Here is a 24,574-nt window from a genome sequence, read left to right on the forward strand (position 1 = left end):
TTGGGCAAAATCCTTTCCAATATGTTTTAATCTAAATCAAGTACTTTTTAAAATTTCAGTCTATAACAGCTTTTATCATTAAAGTCTAAAAATGTGTGATTAATGCCACTTTTATAGCTATGCCAATGAAAACATCTTTAATAGTACATACTTGTAAAGTGTGTGTCACTACTGCGCTCCAGGTTTACATGAATACATTTATACTTGGTTAAGTGAACCTCTCATATAAATTCACACAATTTCTGTTATTGTAACCACACGGTGGAAAACTACAATTTTGTGAATGTGTGAAGTGTGTGCATAAGTCATTGTTTTAGCATTTTTACAGTTAGACTTAAAACAGTATGGTACAGAAATCATAGTTAACTCTGTGAGGTTTTTGTGTTTTTTATTAAATTGTTTTCCTATGTCTTTGCAGTCAGGGAATAAACAAAATAATCATTCTGACACACAGAAAACTGATTAGATCTTTCTCCAAAATATAGAGGTAGAGAGAGGTTACCATCTATAATTGTTTATATTATTATAAATTCACCATTCAGGTAATATAAATGTAAACACTAATGTTAAAATAATATTGTGTTCTTAATAAAGTCTAAAGGAGTTTACACATATTATAAAAACATCGTTATGACATTTAAATAAATTAATAAATATTTCAAAATCGATATAAATAAAGCTATAACTTTATTTCAGCTCTCTTTAGTTCCAGTACTGCTTTGTTTCCTCAACCTGGTAGGCGGGACTTCCAGCGTTGACGTTGCTGATTTTCTTCTATCTGATTGGTCGGGAGTGACGTGTAGATTTGGCGCCACATTTCCAACAGGGAACAGAGCGGCATCGCTGTGTGTGTATTGTCAAAGCTCCGAGCCTGACAGCAAGCCAAAATAACCCGCAGTTTATGCCACCTCAGGGTGATTCGATTAGGCTCGTCTTATTTTAATAGTTTTAATCGACTGACTTCTCTGAAAATGTTCATCGCGGACATAAGAAAGGATTTTTATGAAGTTGTCGCCAACCAGGTAAGGCTAACTCTAACATTAGCCAACATTGCCTAGCAGCTAGGAAACTTAACATCTGAAATCGCAAACTGAAATCGCTTACATTATAAACCTTCTCGTGCTACTTACAGAGAGTCGTGCTCCTGGTGGCACCAGACATTGACGCTCTCTGCGCCTGTAAAATACTGCAGGTAAGACAATAAAATGTTAGCAAGCGGCAGCTCCTGAAGCCTTTGCGTGCACAGTTTTTGACTGTTTTTCCACTGTTGTTTTGCCTCTCTTGTTCTAGTGGCTTTTGTGCATGATGACGAACATTTGCGCTCTTAAACTAAGGTCATTGTAGAGGGTAAACAGAGAGCATGCTGATTAAATACTTCCAGTTATTATGGACTTTCGGACACCCAACCGTACTGTCATAATGGGGAGGTTACCATCTGTTCATGCATTAACTGGGAATATTTAAAAGTACTGACAGTAGGTTTCAGTAAGTGCTGTTGCGGTTTATGGAGCTTTTTTGACTTTTACTGTGTTCAGAGTAATTATAAGCTGATGTAAACACTGACTGTTTGTGTCTTCACTAGGCCTTGTTTCACTGTGACCAGATCCAGTATACACTTGTGCCAGTTACAGGCTGGCAGGACCTTGGCACTGCCTTCCTTGAACACAAAGAGCAGGTATACTTAAATAAGACCAGAAGGCTGTGCTGTAAAGCGAGATTGACGTTAACACGTTATTTCAAGCCAGTATGAAGGTGCTTTTAGCTTTTTGAGATCACCATGGAAACCTTTGCTTTTTTATGCGTTTCTGCTTGAGAACCTGAAGTGGAAAGCTTTGTAGTACACTACTCTGAGCCTGCACATGAATATATGACAGTAAACACTGAACCTTATATATTGTGTTGACTGATTTTTGTGCTGCAGTTTCGATACTTTGTTCTCATCAACTGCGGAGCAAATGTTGACCTCCTTGAGATGCTGCAGCCAGATGATGACTCCATCTTCTTCATCTGTGACACTCACCGGCCTGTAGATGTGGTCAATGTCTACAATGATACCCAGGTGATGTGCAATGGTTTGCTAATTCGGGCTATATCCCCACTAATAAGTTCACATAGGTTCACAGGCTAGGGTCTACCCCACAGAGCCTCAGAGTAGCACAGGGATTCACTCAAGGCATGAAGTCTGAGAAGAGAAGGATCAGATGGAGTCAGGCCTGTAAGACTCAGCTCAGTGGCAGAAGTTTGATGAGGATGCGGACCCTACAGCTAAAGGGGATGTAAAAATGAGGTTTCGAACCACGATGACCATGATAGGGAGCATGATAGTGGAGACGTTTGGAGTGTAAGAAAAAAGAAGGGCCAAGTTGATGCATTATTTTAAAGCAGAAGGGGGGGAAAAACAGTTCTGTATATGTGAATTTAAAAAAACATCTTCTCACATCATCAGTCTCATCAGTTTGTCTCAAGAGCCAAATAACAACACACACATTTCCTCCAATTCTATTTGGCACTGTGTATAATCTGTCCACCGGTATGTGTGTGTTTAACAATATTAACCACTAGTTTGCCTGTAGAGCCAGGCTCTTCAGGTGTTTGTCACCATTGCTTAGTCCACAGGGGAATAGGCAAGATAAAAAATTGTAAAACCTTTACAAGCATCAAAGTCCAAAACTTTTGAAATACTTGTTGTTAAAATAAGTCCAAAATACATGAATCGACCATCTTTGCTCCACATTCTCTCCAGCATGCCGGTGAAGTGCCTAGCTAGTTAGGTATAAGATTTTTTTAAATTTCTGTGACTGATAATGTCCAGCGGGCAAAGTTAGCGTAGGGGCCTTTAAATATGTAGATAAAGTCTCCTTTTTGCCCATCAGAACTACAGATGGAAGTACTCTTGTGCTATTGTGCTGTACTGTATTTGCAATCTGGTACAAAACATCAAATAGTTCATTATCTTTATGCATTTCACTGTAAACAATGATCCATTTGCACCTGAAGTTCAAGATTAACAATACTCTGTGAAGGTTCTCAGTCATCCAGGTCATCGTAGTCAAAGGAGCTTGCAAAGAAAAGCGTCTGGACTTCTTTAAGTTGCTTGAAGACGTTTCACCTCTCATCCGAGAAGCTTCTTCAGTTCTAAGGTCAAATGGTGGAGAGTCCCAGATATAAACCTAGTGGGAGTGACCCCCCACAGAGGGACAAAAGGACCCCCTGATGATCCTCTAATCGCCTGAGCCAAGGTGGGAAACTGGGCGTGGGTCCCAATCAGCCAGAGTTTCAGGTGTGTTCACTGTGAAACCTGGCCCCACCTTATCATGCGAATTCCTGAGGTCAGATGGCCCAGGATGTGAGTGGGCGTTAAGGCGTCTGGGAAGGGATCTCAAAACTGGATTATAGATGGCAGAGAGTTGGTGTCGTAAACCCCCGCCTCTGTTCAAAGATGGTCGCTCACAGTGGACATAGATGGCTTCTTTTACTCCTCTTTCAAACCATCTGTCCTCTCTGTCCAAAATGTGAACATTGGCATCCTCGAAAGAGTGTCCTTTATCCTTAAGATGCAGATGGACTGCTGAGTCTTGTCCTGTGGAGGACAATACTCCCTTAACAATACTCCCACTTGTTTGTGGAAGTGAGCGTTACATTAACTCTCTGTCTTCTGCTCAACAGATTAAGCTGCTCATCAAACAGGATGACGACCTCAGCGTGCCGTCGTATGACGATATCTTTCGAGATGAAGATGAGGAAGGAGAAGACTCTGGAAATGAGAGCGATGAAGGCTCAGAGCCGTCTGGGAAACGCAGAAGATTTGATGAGGTACGTATTAAACTGAGTCGGTGCTGCCCGCAGGGATGAACTGGTAGCGTGAACTGTAAAGGCTATTACATTGGGGCTGTGGTCCTGTGTTTGCAGGGGGCTGTCGAAAGGAGAATTGAAAGGCAGCGAGCCAAGAGGGAGTGGGAGGCTCGAAGGTGAAGTGTTTTTACTTAGTTGTTTGGTTCTTTCTGTGCACAGCACAACAGTTGAATGCATGCTTACCTTTCATTAATTTCACAGGAGGGAAATCCTGTTTGACTATGAGCAGTATGAATATCACGGCACCTCGGTGAGTTTTGACAACCTCACATAAGTAATATAAGAACATTAATGTTACCTGAATTTCTGAATGAACTCCTGAATTTTAATTTGTTTTCCTGTCAGGCTGCGATGATGTTTTTTGAGCTTGCGTGGGTTTTGACTAAAGATACCAAGGATATGCTGTGGTGAGCTTTCTGAGGAGATCTTTCATGGCAAACAATCTTGAAATACAGTTTATACGGTCTGTTAGATGTGCACTGCTTCTTCTTTGCAGGTGGGCCATCATCGGGCTGACAGACCAGTGGGTTCATGATAAAATCACAAAGTAAGGATGCCCTCAGTTTTACAAAACTATTATCAAAACAATTATAAACCAATTTCCCAAAAGCTCAGGACACTGAAAAATGTAAATAAAAGCTGAAAGCAGTTGCTGTCAAACCATTTAAAACCTTAAATCAGTCAAAATCTGAGAGTATTTTTTTTTTTTTTTTTAATGAAAGCATGCAAAGTTTTCATCTTGTACTATGGAAATTTTGAGACTTACTGGCTTGCAAATTACATAAGGTTGATACTTCTTGGGGCTTTTCTTTTCCAGCTCACTCATAACTCATTTTTTTCTGGGTAAAACTGACTTTTAAGCTCCTTTACACCATCCACTCCAGTTATAAAAATCTGAAGCCAAAATGTCGTTTTTGTCCAGAACCAATTTTAAGCTGTTTAGGTGTTGTGGGATATAACATAATCCCAAAGACAAAACTGCACCAATTTGTCTGTCAAGCTGACAAAACTTCAAAAAGGCTAAACAAGGATCGTGTCACCATGTGAGACAGGTGGCTTTTATATCAGGGGTGTAGAAAAAGCTGAGCCGTACTGTTGAAATTGCACAAATTTTCTTACACTGAGATATTGCAATGATTGAATGTGGAGTTACATTTCTTTACACTGACACAAAGGGGAATTTTAGCTGGTGAGGTCCATTTAAAATCAAAGTAAGCTGTTTGTGGCCTGTGATGTAAAATGAGTTTGACATCCCTGGAGAAGATCTCTTTTTTATCCATATTTTGTCTCTGTACGAGATTCCTTCTGTGCTTTTTTGTGGACATAAAAAATTTTTTTTTATATTTTTTTAAAATTATTTATTTATTTATTTATTTTATTTATTTATTTTTTTAAAGCATTTCAGGTCTGAAAATTTCACATAGTTCTGCGCCTGTGATGTTATGAGGGCTCGAAATAAGGTGCCAAATTTTGACCCAATGCTGTGCACTTTGAGTGTCGTGACTCAGTTTGAGTTTAATATATTAAAGTTTAAAAAAAAAAAAAACATCAGCAGATTCTCATGAAAATTGCTTTCCTTGTCTTACTTGATATATAAAAAAAGAAATCAGTTGCTTAACAAATTGGCCCTCCTGGAGATATTATTGGACTGGAAGCAGACAAGTTCAGCACATGGACTCGTTAGCGATGGAGCCATGCTCGTGCAGAATGTGCTTGAGCACTGACTTACTGAAATGGGGACGATGATGCCTCAGCTGAAGGATGTGTTGTTCGGGAATAATGGATATCACAGATATGTCACTTGGCTATATCATGAGCAGTGTTGCACCCCTCATGCTGAACTGTGCTGGTGACCTGCATCCAAAAAGAGGTTTAAATTGTGACGGTTCAGACCACAGGTTTCCACTTCACCTTTAACCCTTACTGTTCAAATATAATATTTCAAAGATTTACCAGTCATTGCACTTTGGGTTCTGTCTGAAATATAAATACAAGGAACCTTTGTGTAAACTGATCTCTCTTTTTTTTCTTTTATATTTCTGCTGAGTTATTATTATTTTTGTCTGCCTCGCTTCTTTTTTTTCTTTTTTAGTATGAAGTATGTAACCGACATCGCCACTATGCAGCGACACGTTTCCCGACATAACCACCGAAACGAGGATGAGGAGAACTCGCTCTCGATCGACTGTATGAGGATCTCCTTTGAATACGAGTATCCTTAACTCATCTGCCTTGTTGCCTTTTACAGATCTTTATGTTCCACCTGATTTCTGCCACACAATTGCTAAAAATTACTGAAAGTCAGAGCCTTAACTGTCTCTTCAGTCTTCGTCTTACCCTTTACCAGCACTGGTCTCTGTATGAGAGCATTTATAATTCCTGCTACACTTCCTGCAGCTTCAAGCTCTGGACCTTAAATGGCCAAAAGAAACTCCAGGAGTTTTTAGCAGACATGGGGTAAAGTGCTTTCTAATCCATGCTTTGTGTGTTAACAAACTTCCTCTTTTTGTTGAGCCGGAATTTGTTTGAAATAAAATTTGTGTTACAGACTGCCGCTGAAACAAGTGCGTCAGAAATTTAACTCCATGGATATGTCGATCAAAGAAAACCTGAGGGACGTCATTGAGGAGTCCTCCAATAAATACGGGTATGTATTTGAATGGCAACCACTGACTGCTCATCCAGTCTGCTTTTCCCTGTTCTACTCCCATTTCTCCTCTTCATCAGTATGAAGGACATCCGCATCCAGACGTTTGGCGTTCACTTCGGCTTTAAGAACCGCTTCCTGGCCAGCGACATGGTGCACGCTACTGCTGCCTTGCTGGAGAGTGCTGAGAAAGACGACAGCGAGACTGACAACTTCATCAAGGCTCTCGATGCCCTTTCTAGGTGTGCAAAGGAAACTAAGTTCACTCTTCAAAGACTTAATTTGCTCACATTTCCTTTAAAAATGTCGTCTTTTTTTTTTCTTTTGTTTTCTCTGTGCAGGAGCAACATCGATCGTCTGCATTCGGGTATTGAGCTAGCGAAGAAGAAGCTGATTGCCATCCAGCAAACGGTCGCCAGCTGCATCTGCACCAACCTCATCCTGTCGCAGGGACCCTTCCTCTACTGCTACCTCATGGAGGTGCGAGTGTTTGGATGCCTGAGATGTGCATGCTTTCAATTTTATTTAGCCATATATCCTATTCACATCCTGTCTTTGTAGGGAACACCTGACGTGAAGCTGTTCTCCAAGCCCATGGCGCTAACGCTGCTCTGCAAGTACCTCCTGAAGGCTTTTGTCCATTCGGTGAGTGTCTGAACGCTATCGGGACTGATTCACAATGTAGACGGAGGTTCACTGAAATCATAGTTATTCAAGTCTCTCTGCTCTTTCACTCACGGTGTCTTGGCCAATTAGACGAGAAATAAACGCTGCAAACTGCTCCCGCTCGTCATGGCTGCCCCCAAGGATGTGGAGAAGGGAACTGTCATTGTTGTGGGAATCCCACCAGAGTCTGAGACGTCCGACAAGAAGAAGTAAGTTTCTCAGTTTATGATTTCTCTCCTTCTCAACCTGCATCTCTGGTTAACCTGATTAGCTGCTTTTTGAAAGAGATCAGAGTCCACAAATCTCGGCAGGACCTAATCTCAACAACTCAGAGCCTGCTGGAGATGTACGGATATAAAAGTTTACCAATGTGAGCTGATTTTTGTCCATGCAATGCTCTAAAAGTCAAAACCAGAGTCTTCAAGTGGTCTCTGAGGTTAATGGTGAGCCTGTGTATGTGATATGTGAGAAGAGTTATAAGTTAGAAGCCTTGCAGCAGCGTTCTGAACAACCTGCAGACGTTCCAGGTTCTGTTAAGACGAGCAAATGCTGAATTATAATATTTCAGACACAATTAAATAAAGGCGTGAATATTTTCCAGTTCAGAGCATGACACAGTGGGACTCAAATAACAACTAGTGGCTCTAATTTATTTCCTTTTCACATTTTTCTACCAGTATACAACAATATTGCCTCATTTCCTCCTCCTGCGTTTGTTTTTGCCCTTTTAGTTTCTTTGGTCGTGCATTTGAGAAAGCTGCAGAGAGCACGAGCTCCAGGACTCTTCACGACCACTTCGACACTTCAAGTAAGACACAGTAAAGTGTTGTTTGTTTGGTTTTTTTGCTGCTGTGCAGACAGTCAGTGAATTTGCTCTTGCATGTCTGCAATGTGGCCACTAGGTGGCAGCCTAGTCTTTGTTTAATGTGCAGTCTGTTTGTCTTGCCATTCTCACCCAAACTTTCAGTTGTGATGCTGTTACTCAGGATTTTTAGTTTAATCTGTCATGTCTCATGTGTGAAAGAATATTTTAGAATATTCTGCTCATTCCCATCTAAAATATTTATCCAGTTCACCATCATTTTAAAAATCGCAAGCAAAAAAACTCCTCCCGGGATGTCAGACCGCTGCTGGATGATTTGTCCTGTTGGCATGTTTTTCTTTCTTATCTGTGTTTTTCTTTCTGCAGTAATTGAACTGAAGACTGAAGACAGGAGCAAGTTTCTGGATGCGCTCATCACTCTCCTTTCATGAGAAACTGAAGCTCTCCCAGGGCGACAGATCAGCTGCTGGTCACATGTGTCAGGCGTGTAAAATGTCACCAGCACCAGAACTTTATCCTTGGTTTTGTTTTTTAAGGTTTTAAGTGGTTTTTATGTGTATATTGTACAGTGTTTTTGTAAATGTGTTGTTTTAAATTTGTCTTTTATTCCTGAATGTGAGAAGTTTTAAGTCATTCACATTTTAAACATGTTTAATAAATCATTTTATAGAATGGAGACGCGTTGATTTTTATGCCTTTTTTTATTTTTATATGATCAGGCATTATTAACTTCTTTTTTTTTTTTTATACTCTTGCAGTATTTAATATTTTTTACCTTATCTAATGTATGACCAGAAAATCCCACATTCTTCACGTGTCATTTGTTGAACTTTTAGCATGTCTTGGCTTCACTGCGGCCTGAGAGAAGTCAGCTGTTTATCTCAAAGCCTGGCCGGCTTTGCTTTCTTTTTCCTGAGAAGATAAACAAAAAAATTACGTGAGGTAAGTTTTTGTGTAAATTTTGCAGAATGGCAGTTTTGAATACCAAAATAGTTTTTAGTCTCATATTTGCTGCAGTGGAGGATGTTAAGGTAAACAGTGGTATTGTCAGGAGGGCGTGCACATCACCTTGGTTTAACTCAGTATCTGCGAGTCATGCTTTAAATAACTCAAGGCATAATTTTAAATGAGAACCCATAAAGGTGTCCTTAGTTGCCATATTGTAGTTGTAGTATATACAGAGACTGACGGGTATATTGGTATTTAGAATCAGCTTTAACGTTCAAGTACACATACAAGGACTCGGGCTATTTATGCTCACTTCTCAGTGAAAGAAGCATTTACTTTCACTTGACTGTCAACAGACAGTACATTGCATTATTTATTTTTAATATTAATAAGAGTTTGTTATATTACAACAGTTGGGTGAGTTTGTACACTGCATAAACAGAGGAAACAAGAGTTTTTTAAAAAAAAGCAAAATGTTTGTGTCAGAATAAAGCGCAGGCAAATATTTAACAGTAAGAAACTCTGGAAATAATGACAACTTTAATACGGCAATTATTGTTAAAAAAAAAAAAGATGTACCAACTAATAACAAATTCTACTATTGCAGTATTTTGTGGTTATTTAACTCAAACTACACATTTAAAGACTTTCAAATCGTATGTGAAACTTTTTACGTATTACTGTATTACTGTTAATGCTTCCATAGGAGCAGCCAGGTGCCCCTAATCAAATGCACTTTAATACCTAACTGTGCACACCTTTATAAGCAGAGATGTATTAGTTTGATGGTCTGCAGCATTCAGGTAAAACATCAGGAATGAGAAGCCCAATAGTCTGAGATGGGTTATATGGCCAGGTGAGAAGCTTTAACAAGAGGAAAATTGTCAAGACAGTACAATTAAAAAAAGACTGAACAAGAATGGTTTGTTTGAAAAGATGTGCAGGAGAAAGCCTGCTTTCTGGAAAGAATGATGGCAGGAAGACTTAGGTTTGCAAAGACTTGTGCAACAATGTCCTTTGGACAGGTAAGAGCAAAGTGAAGATGTTTGGCTGTACTGCAAACATGCACAGGGCCATGTTGGGAGACAACCAAACATAATATTAGCACAATCAACTCGTACCAACTGTCGAGCACAGTGGTGGAGGGGTGATGATTTGGCCTTATTGTGCATCCACAGGACCTGGGCACCTGGCAGGCACTGAGTCAACCATGAACTTCTCTGTATACCTGCATACTCTGAAGTCAAATGTGAGGTCATCTGTGTAACAGCTAAAGCTTGGCACAAACTGAGTCATGAAACGGCACAATGAGCCCAAGCACAGCAGCAACTGTACAACAGAATGTCTGAAAATCAAAGAATGAAGGTTGCAATGGTTTGGCTAAAGTCCAGACCTCAAACTGCCACAGTAAGACCTGTGAGAGCTGTGCATAAACAAAGGGCCACAAACCGCAATGAACTGAAAAAACGCTGCAACTCACTTTTAAATGTCTAACATCTGATGCAGTCACGTATCATATGTTGCTTGAGTCGGCACAGTTGAACCTTTTCTGCAGTAGTTACTGTTTCAGGGACAATATTATATTTAATGAAAAACTCTAAAAGTAAATGTTAATGAATACATTTATGTTTTCATATTTGAAATTTCTGCTTTTTGTATTTAAAATATGTATTAGTTTAATCACTTTTAAATCTTTTCATATAAATGGTTTCTGAGGGAGATGGAGCAAATTAAAAAGAACCTGCATGCCCAGCAACCTTTTTATTACAAGGTGGATATAGTGGATTTTAGATTACTTGCTATGCAAAAGCCAAATAAATCCTTTGAATGTAGCAAACCTCACAGATTACTAGAATCAACAAGCACGTCCTGCAGTACTTGTGGTTACAGCCCAAGTCTGCTGGCTATCCAAACTTTAGCAGAAAAGCTAAAGTTTGGATATGAATGATTATGAAAAGCTTCAGGTTGAAGTCCTGAAAACATCAGCAGTAGATAAGGTCAGTTTTTCACGATCTGCCACCACACAGTCAGCAGAAACCACCATTAGCTTGTTATTAAGTGTTAGTGAGTTTGTTGGGGTGCATGACTTGAGGCTTTACCTAAGGAACCCTTTTCCACTCCTAGGCTATTTAAACTTCACTCATATTTGAAGGAATTACCGCATTTTTAAAACCCTCTTGTGGAAGGTTATCCATCCAGCTGCAGGCAGGAGGCAGGGGGCTGCAAAACTGCTGGGATCAGTTTGGAAAAATCCAGGCGTTATAAGGAAGTCATAAGTCTTGTATCATGAAACAAAGACTTGGCAAAGTGTTTGCTGTTGGCAGTGGTCAGTGAAAGGGGTAGAGAAAGGAATCCAAACCGATAACAGTCTTTTCATCTTAATCCAGTCTTTTGTTTTGCTGACGCACAACTTGTGGTTCCACCAAAACTCTTCTTACTGTATTTCTATGATTTCCAGTTAAAGCATTGAGGTCCACTAAACTTCACATCTTCTCCTGAGCTCAGCCCGCTCATGTGGGGCAAAGGTGAGAGCACAGCCTTGGCCCACACTTGGGAATGTAGGCCAGGCCCCCTGGTGGGGACTTGCTGCCGCCCTTGAGACTCACTGGAAGGGAAAGGCCTGAGCTGCTCCCAGCAGGGTGATTTAGATCCCTATCACCCCTGGATCAGGATAAGATCATGAACTTCAGCGTGAAGGGAGTTTGGGTGGTTTTGCAGGAAAATCCGGAGTGAGTAGCAGCAGCGGGCCGGAAACATGCTGCAGTGGAGGATGTTAAGGCAAACAGTGGTATTGTCAGGAGGGCGTGCACATCACCTTGGTTTAACTCAGTATCTGCGAGTCATGCTGTTTTCCCTAGGCTGGCTGAGAATTACTTACATCCATAATGACACTGTTTACAGTCACAGCAGAGTGATGTTATCCAGAAGAAATAATGTTACAAACTGTAACTGAGGAAGCAGAGTAGTTTATTTTAAGAGATGTAATTATCATAAATTCAGCAGCCTTTCTGCTTCCACCGCTGTCATTGAGTTTCTTTCTTTCTTTCTTTATTGCTGGGTAATTAACGTGTTTAAAGAAGACCTGTACGTTTTAGTGGAACAAAAATTTCCAAAAATATTTCCATGTAAGAGTACCTATAATTTTTTTTTCTACCAAAAAATAATTATCTTTAGATGCAGTAGAAGATGAGAAGAAGACAGGAACCATTGTATGTTTATTTTTTAAAATAAACTAATTATATTTGATGTATCTTTAAGTAGCCTGTAAATTTGTGGTATGTTTTATCATTTTTTTACAATAATATTAGGAAGCATAAACTCCCCCATCTCATTATAATTATATATTATTTTGATGTCCATATTACAGGCAGTCCTGATGCGTGTCTGCATTGAAATTCAACCACAAAAACTGAATTTACATTTTGAAAAGTAATGTTGTTTTTGAAGAAAATGGGCACATTATAAGTACATATAAGTATATCCCGTAATTATCAACTTCGAGATGTTTTAGAGGAAAGAAGGTTTCTCTGTGTTACACTGTAATTATACTGCATTTATAGGGTTCCAGGCTGTATTACTGAGTAATTTAACCTTCCAGTTTTACACTGTAATTACTCAGGATTGTAAGTTTGAAGACCTTATTTCTGCGTAGCCCAACCTCCCCAACTTGAAAAATAATTACAAAGTATTATTAGGGGCATGAATTGTAACATAGAGTAGTCTAACCACCCTATTTTACATTGTATTTACACAGGATATATTAAAAACATGCAGACTTTATTATAAAGTAGCCTAACGTCCTACATTACATTGTAATTACAGACACATTTTTGCTGCTCGTGTTATATTTTCAAGTAGTATAACATCCTCATGTTGCATTATAATTCCACAGTACGTTTTGGGGACCGGGCTGTATTAACAAGTAGCCTCCATCAACACCTCTTTTCTTGCACTGTAATTACACTGCACTTTTAGGGGCATGGGGTGTATCACTGAGTTGCCTGACCTCATAGTTTTGCATTGTAATTAAACATGTTTGGTGCCACCTGATATTGAATTAAAATGACTTATATTTGAATTTAAATTGTCTAATTTTAATCATTTCAGTTGCTCTGATTTTCATTCGCACAAAAAATTCAGTTCTCTAAATATGTATGTATTTGTTTAATTACAATGTAAGCTGGGCAGGTTAGGTTACTCAATAATATAAGCCTTATAAGAAAGTAAAAAAATACCCCAAAGTTACTAAAATATTTACAGTATAATTTGTTTCTTCTATCTTTTTGAAACCTGCTGTTTTTACCCTCCTTGTTCTGCTGTGCAACTAAATCACTATTTGAAGCTGCTGTAAACTGCGCCCTAATTCAGAAAAACCAGATGGTAATTTCCAGGAAATTACACAATACATCATGGGCTTTATTATAAATTGCTAGCACCTTTCTCTGTTGTTTGTTATACATTTATACATTGTTATTTATATGTTGTTACAAGGATGGAGACGTGACAACATTGCAAATAACGAGATCTGCTCACTGGATGTTCCCGCGGCACATCCACCCTTTTGGCCTTCTCCCCCTCAGCCATCAATCACTTTGCTCTCCACCACCCCCCTCTTGCACCTCTGGTGAAGTGGGGCCACTGCCCTTTACGCTGCTCTGCATACGAGGAATGTGGCACGTTACAGACCAGACACACACACACACACACACTGAGGAAAACAACTCCCCAAAGGCAGGACCATACAGTCAATGTGTAAATGTGCAGAAGAGATTTTTCAAGGCTTCACACAAACAGTACTGTTGCCTCAACAGGACTGAGCTGCTTAGTGGGGCTTTGTGGGATGTCGGTGGAGTAATGATGTGGGTGGTGGGAGAGGGGTGGGGGGGCTGATACAGTATTTTCTGACTTTTATGATACGCTGTTATGATCTACATTTAAAAACTCCATACAACTTTTATGTTTAAGCGTAGTGTTTCAGTTTTGCCATAACAAGGGCTCGCTAATCCTTTAATAAACTTTAATTCACATAATCTGTTACATACACATATCAGTAACACACATAAACATTGCTAACTGCACAATTTTTAGTGTGTTTGACATTTCTGCACTCATACTTCTTTCTTATCTGCTGACATGTACACAAATACCACTGGCTCTGGTTGTGTTGGCTTTCTCCATTCATTTATTGGTCCGCTTGATGTATAGGCATTCCTGATCCTAGCAAACTCTAATTACTTTGGTTAATCAGACTTTTTATCTAGTGCCACGGCACACCTGAGTAGTTTGTCTTTCTAACAATGACAACCTATAGAACAACAAAATGTCGTTTCATTAATTACTTACATGCTGGTTGATCCCATAAGTAGTTCCTTTTGTTTCACCTGCTCGTGTCCTTTCTTTAAATAAACTCTCAGAAATCTGCACATTCATCAAAATCCATAAAAAAGGAGCACCAGCTGTTTTTACTCCTGTTCCTTCTCTGTCTTTGACAATCCTCTGGACAGCCAGAGACTTAGTCTCTCCGTCATGCTGTGAGCAGATCGTGATCCACAGTCCTATACAAACTTTTTACACAAACTCAACAGTACAAATATCATCACCTTAAAACCTTTATTTCCTGCACTGCTTCTGCTGCTTTCGTCTCACCCTGTCAGCCCACAGCTGCCCTTAATGATCCCTAACCCCTACGACCTTTAACCTCTTCAAACCCTCTCACAGTTGGCGGTGTTATTTCCTGAATTGGTCTGTTCTCTTTTGTTTTAAAATGCTTTCAAGCAAAAGAGATTAGCAGCAAAGATATGACGCAGGGCCTGAGAGGTGCTTCTGGGCCTTCAGTTGATCAGTCTACTGTTTATTGAATCCTCATCAGAAATGATTCGAATAACTAAGCAAGATGGAGCTGGAGAAAAGGTTGAGGAATGCCAAATTACTCAAGAACTGGACTGAATCTCAATGAAAACAGGCCTTACGGAGTGATGACATTTTGAAATTTTTGGATCACATTTCTGTCAGTGTGAACAGAAGAGGTCAAGAGAGAGACACAACATGAGTGTCTGCAGCCATCTGTAAATCACGATGAAGTGTCTGTCATGTTTTGAGGCCAGTTGTGGATGTTGTCAAAATTGATGGATTTATGAATGCAGAAAGAAAAAGGTTGCTTTTTGTCCACCACGCAGTATTATTTGAAAAGGGTCTGATTGGAAACCGCCTAATTTTTCAGTATGGCAATGTTCCCAAACACTGCCAATGCAACTAAAGCACATCTGGATAAAAAACACACACACTGGAGCACTATCAGTTGTGGACTGGCCTCCTCGGAGCCTCGACCTCAACATTATTAAAGCAGTGTGGGATCAACTTGACAGAGAATGAAAAGGCTGGCAAAGAAGAAGAGCCTTGAACGTCCTTCAAGAAGCCTGCAGATAGCTAAGTGCCGGCTGTGTTAAAGAACTTGCTGGTCATACTTTTAATATTGACTTTTAAGCTCGTTAGAATTGAAACTCTGCTTTATATACTGTATTTCTATGTATGCACCTTTACCCATTTTCCAAGCAAAATATAAAGAAATGAGTGACGTCTCAAGACTTGTGGACAATAATGTAACCAATCTAGAGTATAACTATGATAACTACACTAATACAAGGTCTGTTTATGTATAAATATGCTTTCCACAGGATGTTTTTTTAAAGTATTGCGTAGAAAACCCTAATCGGCATGACATTCCTGTTACATTTGTGTGTTTGCACACTGGGATGTCAAGCAGAAAAACTGAAGGGAAGTTGAAGGAGGGCAGGCTCAAACACAGTCGGGTGTGATGAGAGTGTCTTTTTTTTTGCCATTTCCTGTGGTGGGTGGCTCAGTCATGCAGGATACCCTTTAATGGATAACAAGCAGAACAACTTTCTTTCTTCAAAATAACCTATGGTCCCCTGAACACAGACAGAAAGCTCAGGAAGAGAAAGACAAAAACAAAACACACACTAACATGAGTTTCCTTGTTCTACCTTTAATTTTTCCACATATCAAATTCAGGTTTTTTTTTCTTTTCAAGAGTCCCAAGTTTTCCTGCAAGATGTAATTAGTGTAGAAACAATACACTTTGTGCATCTAAATCCTGATCCTGTTTGTGTACGTGGTTTAGATAGTGTTTGTTTACTAAACCACTGATTGCCATATCCTATGTTTGAACGGGAGTCCAAATAGAAGCCAAAGTTAAAGTACTGCCTGTATCGCAGCCCTTTATAGCAACAGGAGTAATAAACAGTGCTGGTGGTGACATAACATACGTTTTGCTAACCATGCCAAATCAGAAATGTCTCCTGATCACACCCAGACATTCCTCATGCTGCCAGCACTCTTCATCTCAGCAGAGGGCTGCCATTCACTACTTTAACTCATCCATCTTACCCACTCGTATATGTGTGCGATGAAGTTTTTATGTGTCCAGGTATTTCGAATGTCCATTTGAAGATATACCGAAACATGATCTCACCCAGACTGGCATGGAAGGAGTAGAGACTCCCTGTTTGAATTTCTCCCCGCTCATATTTTTGAGATACAACCATCCCTGTGCTCTCTGTTTATCGCACTTTTAAGAAAACACTCGCTGTAGAAATGTTGTTGGCTTGTCTTAAATTATAAATGAAAATCTAAATATTGTGTCATTTTTGGGAAAGTGAGATTAAATATTTGGCATGCCTTTTTGTAAATATTGAGATTTGAAGGGTTAAAGTTTTAAAGGTTTAGATGCTTTTTGGGAATAATTAAGTAAGTGGGAATAATCTGTGACATATTTTTAATTGATATGATGAACCTGTTGCTTGTTAACACATCAAGCAAATACAGATTTGAAAGGATAATTCACTTTATCATATATTTACCAGCAGGTAATAGTTACTGAAAGTTCTCGTCCAGTAGAATTTGATATTTATGGACCTACATAATGCATCTTCTGATTTCTTAAACATGCCACAGTATTCCTGTTTAAAATGGGAGAGCTGTCTACATAGTTTTTACATGATGTATACATAAGGATTTAAATATTACCAATAAAGTAAATGCATCAATAGAATTTGGAGGTCAAATTGTCCCTGAATTATGTCGTAGATAAACATTTTAATAACCTATTAAATAATACATGCTAAATCTGTTTTTCACAACCTTATCTGAGCTTTATCAAATGTACATTGAGCAAAATACAAAAATCTTTAATGTTTTATTTAAGTTGCAAAATCGGTTCAGGCAAATAATTCTCTATATGGCTTTAAATACACATTTCCTTACAGATATTTGAGATATTTGATACATTTTAAAAGTTTTAGAAGTTTGGGGATTTCAAATATCATTGTACTTGTATCAATACAAGTACATAAACAGAGTGCTCAAAGATACTGCAAAAAAACCAAGAGCTTCAGCTCATATCCTGCCAGCTTCAGTTAGCACAATAAATGTTCATGACGGTGCGATTACAAGAACCCTGAACAGGCTATAGTTTAAAAGGGTTGCCAGGAGAAAGTCTCTTGCATGAGAGCACAGCTAGGGTTTGCAAAATACATCTGAACAAACCACAAGACAATGTCCTTTGGACAGCTGAGACCCAAGTAGAGATGTCTGACCATAATGCACAGTGCCAGATTTGGAGAAAACCATAACAGCACAAACACCTCATACCAACGGTCAAACATGGTGGTGAAGGGGTGATGATTTGAGCTTGTTTTGCAGCCACTGGCCGTGGGCACCTGGCAGGCACTGAGCTGACCGTGAACTCCTCTGTATTCTAAAGTATCATGAAGTCATATGTGATGATGTCTGTCTGATGTCTGTGAATGTTCTCAGTCATCCACATCATCATTGTCTAAGGAGCTTGGAAAGAAAAGTGTCTGGACTTCTTTAAATTTCCTTGAAGACTTTTCACCTCTCATCAGCTCTATCAGCTGTCAGCTAATGCTTGGCCCAGACTGTCATGCAACAGAAGAATGATCCGAAGCACAGCACCAAATAAAAGCACAGCTGAAAATAAAAAGAATTGAGGTGATACAATTAAGTCTAGACTTCAACCTGACTGAAAAATTGTGGCTCATCTTAAGTGAGCTGCGCAAAAACAAATACCTGCAAAACTCAATGAACCAAAGTAGATTTGACTCCATAGAGTCCTGTGATAACTTTCTTTTTCATGTGTATGTATATACGTGCATACAGGTTATTTTTCTGCAAACTGTTTGAGGTATATGATGCTGTGGCTCTGAGCACATAGTTTTCTTGATAGGACCTTCTGTTTGTGACATGCAGCCAATCAAAAGAAAGTTGGCTCAAAGGGAGACTGGCCTTAAAGATTAAGGAGCTAAAATAGTTTGTCTTGGGCAGAGGATGAGATCAGGGGCTGCACCAGTGCAAGAAAAAAAGGATTATTTTGAGTTCTGAATCATGTTAAGCTCGTCTAAAAGAGAAGCAGGAAATGAATACAATATGCTCATTTTAAATGCTGGACTTAGCCCCTACAGTATAAAAATGGGTGAATTTATTTTTAACTATTCTCCTCATAAAAGCAACATTTGATAATTTCCCTTGTACCCTTAATGACGAGCTTCGACACCTCAGTATTTACCAATAAAGACATGACTTGACCACCATTAGTAGTTTCCAGGTAGCTACATAGGCAGAGAGACACCCAAACTAACTTCTGATGCACATCCAGTCTTTTTGCTCAATAAGCAGGCCTGAAACACTAGGTTCGGAAAAACCATTTCAAGGGTTCCTTCTAGTTATCTTTCAAGGGGTAAAGAGATAAAGGGATTTGTCCTTTTCCCGGTAAAAGATAAATCACGTATCCCTATTTTCCAGATTTGACCTGATGTTTGTTTACATGTGATAATGTCTTTGCTGTTCTGTGAAGCGCAAAAAGTAAACAAACTTAACATCTTCACTTTTACATAATCCAGATGGATATTTTAATGTTTGAGGAATGTCTGTTCTCAACCCACAGATGAGCAATTATATGTTAGGATTGCATCAAACCACTAACCTAGCATAAAACAGAGCGTTGTCATATGCAAACGCATACATTTATCTGTACCTGTGTTTGTGTGAATACTGAAGCCTAGGGAGTAGTTTACCCAAACTACAGGGCTCCATCTACAAACACACACACACACATTACACTTCTACTCCTTCTCCTCCTCTCCGCACCCTCCATGTTCCTTCCTGTTCCTGTTTCCTGTTCTGCTGTCCCCCTGCACAGGAAGCCTGGTCGTGCTACTGGACTCTGACAAAAAGCCGTGAGTCAAGCTGTAAACTTTCTGGACACACTGGAGGAAAGAACGTGGAGTTTTGTTTTGTTTTTTCTGATCTCCATCTCCATCTAGCTCTCTCATTGTTTCTCAAACAAATGACTCATGGGGTCTTTAACTCTATGTACAAAGCCACATTTGTCCTCCACGTTTAACCACCTGCAGACTCTTGGCTTTGCTGTCTGTGAGTAAGCTGTGTCCAGCTGGGAGGTCTGTAGATTGTGTGCACCTGCTGGCTCTGGTGCAAGTCTTACTCAGTCAGTAAAAGCATTACTCAGTTCTCTTGTTTCGTGACTCGTTTACGCTGCTTTGGAGGCTTTGTAATATCATTGTCCTGTAATGTTAAGTTTTAAAGTGACCAATCGTTCCAAGAGCCGTTATCAGCTGGTGTGAGGAGCTCAGACTGAGGGTTGTGACCCTGATCCGAAGTTTGAGGCTCGGCTTCGATTAGATCATGCCTGATCAGTGGAGGGAGCCGATCTGCAGCCTGACCGGTGACCAGCTCCAGAGGTCAAGGTTCAAGCCATGAGAGTCAACTTCTTAACTCAACCATGAAAAAACACACGTCGCTCATTCGTGACACAAATCTGAAATCAGTGATCAATCTGATCGCCTTTTGACACGGCCTTAACTGTATGGCCTCTCGCTCACTCGGAGGTCAAGTTTAGTTGTTCTCTGTGTGCTGTGTCATCCGTTTGTTTGTGTGCATGTTTCAAAACATATGGCAACATTTGCTCTTTGGATAAAACACAATGAAGAAAATATGCTTTTGCTGTCTCAGCCATTTTTGCAGTGACCATTAAAGGCTTTAAGTAAATCCCTCCTTCATCTTCCAGACTGCTGTGGATAGGCTGTGCGTATGTTTGTGTGTGTGTGCGTGTGTGTGTATGTGCATGTGTGTGTGTGTGTCCATAGTTACTGGAATGTCTGCTAGCCAGGCCTTTTATTAGGCTCATCCATACCACCACATTATAGGCTCCCGTAGCCAGGCAACTGCAGGTTCTGGCTGGTTACAATGGCGAGCGTCCATTGAGTGACGTCGCCGGCCCTATTTGCCTCCCTCCTAAGAGAAATGAGGGCCTTTTTTAAATGTGCACCCCCATTCCAGCTCTTTCAATACTCACACATACATACACTCACTTAACCCGTTACTCACGCAGACAGACACACACACTGTGCTTCGTCACCCTCTGTGAAGATGAGTGGAACTAACAATCTGAAAAAAAAAACATCTCACTGAGGCAGAGCACACTGCAGCTTCCCGGGAGTGTCTTTGTGTGGGAAAACCCATGCAGGCCACAAAGTGTGAGCGCTTACTGTCAGCCAGTCTTAGCCTGATTATGTTACTCTGTCTAGTAGAACATGTTTTACTGTGCAACAACATTCCAACTAATACAAGTAGATTAGGTTATGATAACCTGTGCATTTATAGGTAAACATGAAAGTATGATTAACAGTTATTGAAGTTACAAATTACTCACATTTTATTATTTAGACTAAAAGCAAAGGTTGCCATTAAAAACATGGTCATTTTGTTGGATTCATAGTCTAAATTCCAAAGATATTCAGTCTGACATCAATAAATAAAAGCTGTACCATTTACCGTTTGGGAAAAAAGTAATTTTGGTGATCTCAAACCAGCTATCAGAGATCTTGAAGTGACGTTTTGTGGCGAGTTTTCACTGAATTCTGATGTTAACAGTTGACTAATTTCACAAATGCAGTCCTATTATATCTAAATGTGAAATGGAGTTTGTTATTCCTGCTTTTATTTCCTCTCACCTTGACTACTGCAGCTCACTGCCTTCTCCTCGGGTTGTCTAGCACTCATACAAAATGCTGCTGCAAAGCTCCTTACCAGCTCCTCCATCCTTCAGCTCCTCACATCACACCTCTGCCGATCTCACTGCACTGGCTCCAGAATCCAATTCAAAGCTTAGGCTTTCCTCTTTGGGAGTCTGCATGATGAAGCACCCACTTTTGCACACCTCACCGGGACTCTCAGGTGTTGATCAGGACTAGGGATCAAGACTAAAAACTAAACGTGACAGAGCCTTTGCAAGTGTGAGCCCCCGCTCTCTTTGCAACACTCTGCCCTCCTGTGTCCAATCGACGAGCAGTTTTTTATCAGTTTCTTATTGAACTTGTGCTTTTTTCATATCTTTCAGAAAATGCAAGTAAGTAGACCTTGAAATGGAAATATTCTATCAAACCTATAGATGAGGACCTTGTGATATGGTTGAACATGCTGGAAACTTGCTGTAGTCTCAGTGAAACCTTTGTTGTTTTCTTAACTGCATATTCAACCCTCAATTGTGGGCACCCTGAGTCTCTGATGATAATTTTAATCTACCATGAAGTATTTCTTATGTGTGTTACTAGAGGTCCACTGATCGCCCTCTATCCTGACTGTATGCAGCCTCTCTGCGTGGCCATATTTTGAACTTTTAAGAGGGCATATGACCTGCTAAGATTCGTAAGTCACCAGCAAAACAAGTATGCATAAGCTTCTGTAATCCAGTCACAGTTCTAAATCAGAGAGCTGTTATTGGAATATCTTGTGTATTTTTCCACTGTTTAAATAGGACTGTAACTTCATTACCTTAATATACCAAAGTAATCCCCAGTGTTTTGAGTAAATTCCTCGCCTGTGAAGTAAGTAAACTAATTGCTCTATACCAATTTGTCATGGAGCCCGCCTATCTTAGCACCTTGGTGGAAGAAGATGTGAAGACTTATGAATGAATGGAGTGACTTGCAGGACAACGATTGCAGCAGCTTCTCCACAGCTTTAATTTGAACGTCTTTCACTGACTGCGGATGAGGAGGGGAGGTGGTCTGAAGGGGGGTGGGGGTATTGTGAGTTGAACAGCAGAGCCCCACTCTGGCTGAATGGGTATTGTCATCTGGATTTCTATGGCTAACCAAAATACTTTCTCCCGCCGTGGGGGTTGGTTTATGGATTCATGATGGGAACGGCAAGTCTTACACACAGCTATGGAGGGCACTCCTGCCCCTGCAGACCATCATAACTCAGACTTTAGCACTAAAAAAACACTTCAAATGAGGATTATATACAATATATTCAGTTTAATCTTAATAAAATGAAACAGTATTGCATCTTCAGATACATGAATATGGAATCATTACATCAAACATCAATAACAGAAAACAAAGTTTATTTCTGGAAATTGTGAAAAAACAAAAGACTTCCTGCAATGAAGGGAAAAGTTGCAGGTTCTCGAAACTGTAGCCTACACTGTATCTGTTGCACATTTTCATGTCACATATAGGCCAAATCTCCAGAATCTACAGGTCCAAAATAAGAGCAAGCCTCAAAGCCACCCCACTCCTATTAACTTCTGAGCAAAACAAAAGCTTATCTGAGATTTATGAGGGCTTTGACACAACATTTTACTTTGACATTGTTGTCAATTGTCCCCCTAAAGGAAACTGGTCTTTGAACGCGTGGGAGTGCAAACATTCTCAGTTACTGTACAAGGTTGTGCTGACAATGCACATCAAGGCAAAAGAACAGCCTATATTTTTCGGTGGCTAGAGTTCCTCAATAAAAGAAAAAACAACAACAACATGTAGTTACAGCAGTAAACAATTCAAAATACTAATAATTTCGAGAATTTACAAAGCTGGTACCTAAGAAAGATACTCTTTTTTTTATATACGTCGTGAGCTACCTCCTGTAGTTGATAGTCTTTGTTTAATCTCCTGTAGACAGACACATAAAGGACGTGGTCCGAGCGTATTGAAGGGCCAGTGTAAAAACAATAGAGGTGGTTCCACTGATTTTCAAAGTTCAAATTTATGAAAAAAACAAACAAACTGCTGGTGCAAAGATAAAGTCCGTAAAAAACAGTTTTTTTCAAAAGCGGCAGGTTCACTATTAGGCGTCACCTCCTGGGAGCCACATAGCTACACATAATTCCTCTTGTCATAGTCCCCGTTCTGCGTGGCGGCTCTTTTGGTCTGTGCGTATTTTACTGAATATCCCGAGTTCCCGCTGGAAGGACAGGAGCAGCACAGCAGCGCTCCTCCGATCAGCAGCAGCGCTGTGGCCGCCCAGCCGATGTAGAGCGCAGCGCCGATCTCCCTCTTCTTGGATGCAGGCACCTGCGGGTTGTAAAAGTCCGATATAATGTTGTTTGCCATCCAGCAAAGGGGCACGAGTACAAACAGGCCACTGAGGATGTAGATCACCCCACCGGCGTTCACCACCCGAGCTTTGATGTACTCAGTGCGGATACAGTTGGTGCACTGTGCCCCCGCAATCACAACCATGAGACCCAGCACTCCCATCACGGAGGAGATGATGGTGAGCGCTCTGGCCGCCTGCAGGTCGTGGGAGAGAGCGAGGACGGAGTCGTGCACCTTGCACTGCATCTGCCCCGTGCTCTGCACCACACACGACATCCACAAGCCGTCCCAGAGCGTTTGAGCCACCACGATGTTGGCTTCGATGAAAGCCGTCACCTTCCACATAGGTAACCCGCACGCAACCATCACCAGGAGCGAGCCAATTACGCACATGGAAAGTCCCAAAATCTCCAGTCCGGCCGACACCATTTTCTCTCGTTATGTTCAGTCAGGTCCGCGTGAAGGTGCTTAAACTCTCCGCTTGTTTTTCTCCTTGAAAGCAAAGTGCTGTTTTTGCTTTTGTCTTCTTCCTTCTCAACTCGATACAGGAGGGTGAGTCGTTAGTCTCGCATCACTCGTTACGTTTACGCAGAGATGTAAGGCAGCAGCTCCCAGTCTCTTTGTTAGCGAGGGGATGTGAAAACAACTGGAATCACAGTCGCACCGGACCACGAATATCTGTGAGGTGGGGTGTGTGGACTCGGAGAGAAACTTTCCTCCAATCCGCTGCGTCCGCATCCTCAAGGGACCAATGAAAGCGCAGGGAAGTTGACCGACTGAATAAAGCGGTCCAGAGCGCATTGTGCGTTTGAACAGTTATTTACAATGAATAGAGGGGGCGGGAGAGGGGTGAAGAGATTTTATGGCAGACCTCTGTGTGCGCGTTAACGTTGTGGAACAGCTGAAGTGCAGTGGTGTGATGTATCACGGCACTTGCTATTGATTCTTCAGACATGGAGGATAATGCAACTTGTCTGTTGGGTATAATTATCATTTCACACCTATTCTCATAGGAATATTATATTTGTCTAACCCATTAGTCAGAAAAGAAGTACAAATCTGACTTTTAAATATGTCCACTTATCTTTGAAGTACAAGTACAACAAGAGTTTTTTTTAATGCTTTTCTTTATTGCTGTTGCTTTTTCTTAATTTCACCTTCATCTTCAGTCAATCGTTTGCAGTCAACTTGCACTTTTAA

General features: G+C 40.4%; 2 protein-coding genes across 2 annotated transcripts; one reads left to right on the forward strand and one right to left on the reverse strand.

The window, feature by feature from the left end:
- Positions 1-971: 971 nt before the first annotated feature.
- On the forward strand, positions 972-8,419 carry cdc45 (CDC45 cell division cycle 45 homolog (S. cerevisiae)). Its single transcript, XM_085368506.1, has 18 exons — positions 972-1,022; positions 1,133-1,192; positions 1,583-1,675; positions 1,922-2,059; positions 3,667-3,813; positions 3,910-3,968; positions 4,054-4,102; positions 4,198-4,259; positions 4,349-4,399; positions 5,945-6,064; positions 6,178-6,309; positions 6,401-6,499; positions 6,580-6,741; positions 6,841-6,979; positions 7,061-7,144; positions 7,256-7,374; positions 7,897-7,973; positions 8,355-8,419. The coding sequence occupies exons 1-18, from the start codon at positions 972-974 to the stop codon at positions 8,417-8,419; spliced, it is 1,707 nt and encodes a 568-aa protein (XP_085224632.1).
- Positions 8,420-22,911: 14,492 nt separating this feature from the next.
- Positions 22,912-23,997, reverse strand: cldn5a (claudin 5a). The gene has a single exon (XM_085367436.1). It carries the CDS (start codon positions 23,801-23,803, stop codon positions 23,153-23,155), a length of 651 nt encoding a protein of 216 aa, XP_085223562.1. The 5' UTR covers positions 23,804-23,997; the 3' UTR covers positions 22,912-23,152.
- Positions 23,998-24,574: the final 577 nt, after the last annotated feature.

This window comes from Diplotaxodon limnothrissa, linkage group LG12 (genome assembly GCF_057381915.1).
Source record: "Diplotaxodon limnothrissa isolate DT_005_m linkage group LG12, D_limnothrissa_male_GT1.1, whole genome shotgun sequence".
Classification (NCBI taxonomy): domain Eukaryota; kingdom Metazoa; phylum Chordata; class Actinopteri; order Cichliformes; family Cichlidae; genus Diplotaxodon; species Diplotaxodon limnothrissa.